This window comes from Montipora foliosa, chromosome 6, assembly GCF_036669935.1.
Source record: "Montipora foliosa isolate CH-2021 chromosome 6, ASM3666993v2, whole genome shotgun sequence".
Taxonomy (NCBI): Eukaryota; Metazoa; Cnidaria; class Anthozoa; order Scleractinia; family Acroporidae; genus Montipora; species Montipora foliosa.
Window position 1 is genome coordinate 73,002,915 of NC_090874.1, and position 5,000 is coordinate 73,007,914.

Consider the following 5,000-nt stretch of genomic DNA (forward strand, 5'->3'; position numbering starts at 1 on the left):
ACCTCTTTTACCCCCCCCCCCCCCCCAAAAAAAAAATGCATAGGCATTGTTTTCGACTTCTCTTGGGACATTTTCATGTTCCAGGAGAAATTGCAAACAATGGTTATGCAAAAGTTTTGGGGGGTAATAGAGGTGTATTATGGGATTGTGCAAGTAGTGAATAAAATTAAAATTCATATTGGTATAAAAAACCTTGGAGAAGAGAGGAGAACAAAATCTTGAATCCGGAATTCATAGAGGAACTGCATAAGTTTACTCAAATGATTTGTTCAAGTAACATGGTACAGGTTTTAAAGAATGTTAATCCGCTGATGAGAGGTATGGTTTAAAAGGTACATTATTTTTGGCCAGGTTTCACTGAATAGCATTTGGACTGGGAATTTTTTAAAGGTTCTGAAAATCATACTTGTAAATTAATTTAAGAAAAAGGCTTCCAAATTGCATCCCCCAAATTCAGTTTCTAACAGATCCGATTTTTCACACCCTTTGAGACCGGGATGGTTGTCTGACGACGAAACAACCTCAAACTAAGTACACTGTAATTGGCCAGGTAAAAAAACAATTGGAAATTTGACTGATTCTTGTTGGTCAACAATAATATTTGAGACAAATTTTGTCGATTTTTGCTTCATTACTCAAGGAAATGTTCTTCAGTAAAGAGCTTGATTCTGAACACTGTTGGGAAATTCATTTAGTTGTGTGTTGCTTGTTTGAATACATGCAATGAAATGGGAAGTTTTTTCTTCTCTCTAATAGCAAATATGTTGTTTGTTTCAATAAAAGTTTTGGCAGAAAAATAATTCAGATGGTAAATAAACTTCATATTAATTTTATTAACCATTTCCTTCGCTTTTGTGTTTGTCAGCATTATAATTTGTGATAAAATCAGGTTCACGTGTTTGCAAGTTTATTTTTGCATCTCATACATGTTAGGATGTTCAATTACAAACTCTGTTTTGATTGGTCACTGAACCTCATTGTGTAAATAGTTCACCCTGAAGTCAAAATGGATACATTCCAGCTTGATCCCCTTGCCTGCTCTTCCCATTGTAAGAGTTACCAGGAGTACCTATTGGATTCCTAGGCTTTTTTTTTTTTTTTTTTTTTTTTTAGATTATTTATTTTCAGCATTATTCCTGGAAAAATCCAGTTTCAGCGGCTTCAATACTGCCCTACTCAGTGCCTTCTGTTTTTTGTGCTACATGTATCACAGGCAGCCCTGTTTACGCTCACGGCCCGTCTAGTTTTTAATGCAATGCAGCATCTAAGATCATTAGGAAGAGGATAAAAGTTCCAACTGGATGGGCATTTGAGATTATTAAAAGATCTTTGTGCAAGGCTATCATTTGTCTGCAAAAATTCTTCTAAATTAATGTATCTTCTTCATCATTACTGTTATTACTGTTATTATGATGTCCAATACTGAAACCACAGATTTGATGTAAGAATCTGGGATGTCTCGCTTGGAAGCGGGCGACAGCAATAGCCAAAGGTTCCAAGCAGGGCCAACTCCCATGTCTTATAATTTGTAAAAACACAGGATTTTCCTCAGGATACTAGCCTCCCACGCAGACACTCTTAGGGCTTCTTCACGTGTTTCTCCCCCATGAGGAGGGAAAATGTCTGCTCTGCGGGCTAACTACAACTGGGGCCACACAGACTTTTATACTATTCCATAGTCTCCATGGCATTTCTCCATTTTGTCCAACTCTTTCTGCTTCACCTGAGTATCTCCAGGAATTGCCATATCTAGAATCTTGACCTCTCTGGTTTCCTTATCAACAAACACAATTTCCCAGTGGATGGTCATGTCCCATTATAATTGACATGGCAGTTTAAAACTCCTGAATGCCAGGTGCTAATCACAAATACTGGGTGTGTGAACGCAGCCAGTATTATCTCAAAATTTACGAATTTGCATGATAGGAATAATATTGCGTAAAATTAATAAAATAAAATATCTATCCGAATAATATCTGAAAAGCGCTAATTGTGTATTGTCTCACTAGCGTCCCATAGGTGTCCAAGCGGCTAGCACATCACTTTGAATGTTTTAGCCATGTGAAGGGTGTGGCTCAGGACAGCTTTCTGCATTCTTCTGAGTACCTCTCAGTACCTCTCTGAGCCCACTAATGCCTTGACTGCTTTCTTCAGACTTCTTGAGTAGCCACCAACAGCGTCAATGACGATGTTGAACTGTCAAATCTTGAACTCTGGGTGCTGTCTCTTGAGCTCTAGTCTTAAAGGTGCATACTTCAAGGTCTCTTCTTTCTGCTTTTTGTTGTCCATCCAGGGACAACTCATCTCTATCAGCATTATCTCCTTGTTTTCCCTGCCTACAAACCTAGCGTCAACTCTGTTGGCTCTAACTTGCAAGTGCTCTGCGAAAACAGGCACATCCCAGTACGCTGTCACCTTGTTGTCTTGGTACACAGCTTTGGGCTGGACTGGTGAATACCAGGGTGGGATGGCGTCTGCCAGCTGATAGCACCTAAGTATTTCAAAGAATAGAATTTTGATTGCTGCATTGTGCCTGCCAGGTACAGGGTTTGCACCATTGCGCTGCAACCTGACACCACATGTGCGACACTTTCTTATGCCTTTCGACATAGCCTGCATTTCTCATCACCATCTGTGCGTCTTGGTTTTCCTCGAGGCGTATACTTTAGTTGGCAGGAGTTTCTGATATAACTCTTGCAGGCCCGCCACTGTCTTGATTGGAGCTGTTTTCCAATCTGAGAGCCAAGCAAAACATTCCTCGTCCACATTCTCGTCTCTCCGCTATTAACTTCCCCTGCCATCTCTCACTTTTGATCTCTGCACGGCCTCTGCTCTGGCTGACTTTCTTAATACACCAACTGATCTTCTTTCTATCGAGTATGTCCCCAGTTTCCATAACCCCAACTGGTTGTGGGTACTGCAACTCTAATTGCAGTCGCAGCTATTGTGCATAGCTCTCAGCATCCTTTACCAGGGATCTGTGCCCTGTACGAGCCGCATTCTCCTAAAACTACCTCACCAGGTGCATAGTTAGATCATTGTTGGAATACAAGTTCATAGCTGCCTTGATCTTGATGGTCTTATACTCTCTCTTGATGGACTTAAGGCCTCGCCCTCCTAACTTCCTAGGAAGGTACAGTAGATATGTGGAGCCCAACTGATGCTTAGCCCCTTAACAACCATGACCATGCGAGTCTCTCTGTCAAGCCTCCACAAATCCGCAAAAGTCCATACCTGGGTCCACATGAAGTATGTAGCCAGAAGTGCAAACTGATTGATCGCCAACACTTTGTTGTGGTCTGATAACGGACTCGACCATATCACTGATAGTCTTTCTACGTACACATTCTCTGCATTCTGAAGAACCAGGTTGTCTTCATGTTTAACATTCTCCAGTACTCCGAGGAATTTATACTGCAATCCTTCCTTCAGACTTTGAATCACATCTACTTCCCTGATACTCCACTCCTCCGACGTCTCAAGCTTGTTCCACACTAGCCGATATCTTACATTGCCATTTTTGCGTCACTTGTTGTCACCCAGTAATTATCATCTAGATCTATCATATTATTATTATTATTATTATTATTATTATTATTATTATTATTATTATTATCCTTATTATTATTATCATCATCACTTGCCACCAGCTTTATAATTATATCCATGTAAAGTATAAAATAAAGGCTCTTTTCTTTAAACTTTCCTTTATACTTCTGGCTAGTAGGAATGGCATCTATCCCATAAAAAAAAAGGACATGTATTTAGTCTAACAAATAATTTGACAGTCTCGGATTGATGCCAATATTACTAATAATTATTTTCTCAATGCCTAAAGTTAGCTACTTCACATCAAATAATTTACTACTGGGGAGTGTCTTTTAAGTGTTCAATGTCATGTAAACAGATGCATCTCACAAATTCAGGCAAGTTGGTCTTTTCATTCAAAAATATCTCAAATCTTGACACGCCAGTGTTTGGTGAAACCATACTGATGCGAGATTTCACTGGAAACTCAGACTTCACCTTTGTAAAAAAGTGGTTGATTAACTGCCGTATGACTCCTCCATGGGAAACAATGAGAACATTAGCCACACAAAGTTTGTTGCAGTCACCATTCTCTTTGTTGCTTGCACACAGAAAACCATTGTTGATTTTGTGACTAACACAAGTGCCATTCTGTTCATGACGATAAGGGCCCAGGTGTGAATTTCCAGTTTCATGAAGGATGGTATTGAAGCACTCTACAACCCTTTCAGAGACCTGGGTAAGTGTTTCAGCACCTTCTGGAACAAAATTGCTTGGTTTTACGCTTTCCTTTGCTGCCATTTGAAAGAAACGTTGTTTTGAACACCCCTCAGCTGCACCATAGCCCTTGAGGTTGAGGAAAAAATTTAAAAAACACATCAACAGGTGAGTAATTTTAAGATCTCCAAAATCTCCCCAATGTGCGAGATTTGGGCAAGCCATACAATGTTGTTTGTGCGAACTTTTGTTTGTCCACTTAGCCCACAAGCAGACTATGTACACTGTCAAATCTTAGTTGACCATAGTTTATAAAGTTTGTTGGTTTGTTGCTTGTATGGAGCGGGTTATTACCTGGATGGGTGACTGTCCCAGAATACCCCGTGCTGTACAATCTGGGGAGTCACGCCTGTGCATTGGTCAAGAACCATGCCTCCCATCTATACCATGGTATGTAGGCTGAGTTACAGTCGATTTCAACCTGGCTCAAGGGTTTTTTTCTCCCAGGTGCTCCAGCTTTCCTCCCTCATCAAAATCAACTCACAGCTGTGGTGCTGTGCTCTGACATCGGTCGGACATGGGCTGTATATATATCAGCTACCAGAGGCGCCTTTCCATGCTTTCGATGTTGCAAGCCACTTATTGGCTACGAAAAGCTTGTATGCGGAGCGGCCAATTAAAGTATAATTATAATTATTATGTATTGTGTTGGTTGTGTTTCCTCTATGATAGTTAGCTTGCATGGTGATGTAATG

The 5,000-nt window shown here is 40.3% G+C and overlaps 1 protein-coding gene across 1 annotated transcript in view; it reads right to left on the bottom strand.

Moving 5' to 3' along the window:
* Positions 1-1,077: 1,077 nt before the first annotated feature.
* LOC138008374 (fructose-2,6-bisphosphatase TIGAR-like) overlaps positions 1,078-5,000 on the bottom strand; it is a 9,699-nt gene continuing 5,776 nt past the window's right edge. The window contains exon 5 of the mRNA XM_068855696.1: positions 1,078-4,374. Within this exon, the coding sequence (XP_068711797.1) occupies positions 3,865-4,374 (510 nt within the window). The 3' untranslated portion in view covers positions 1,078-3,864. The remainder of the gene's footprint in view (positions 4,375-5,000) is intronic.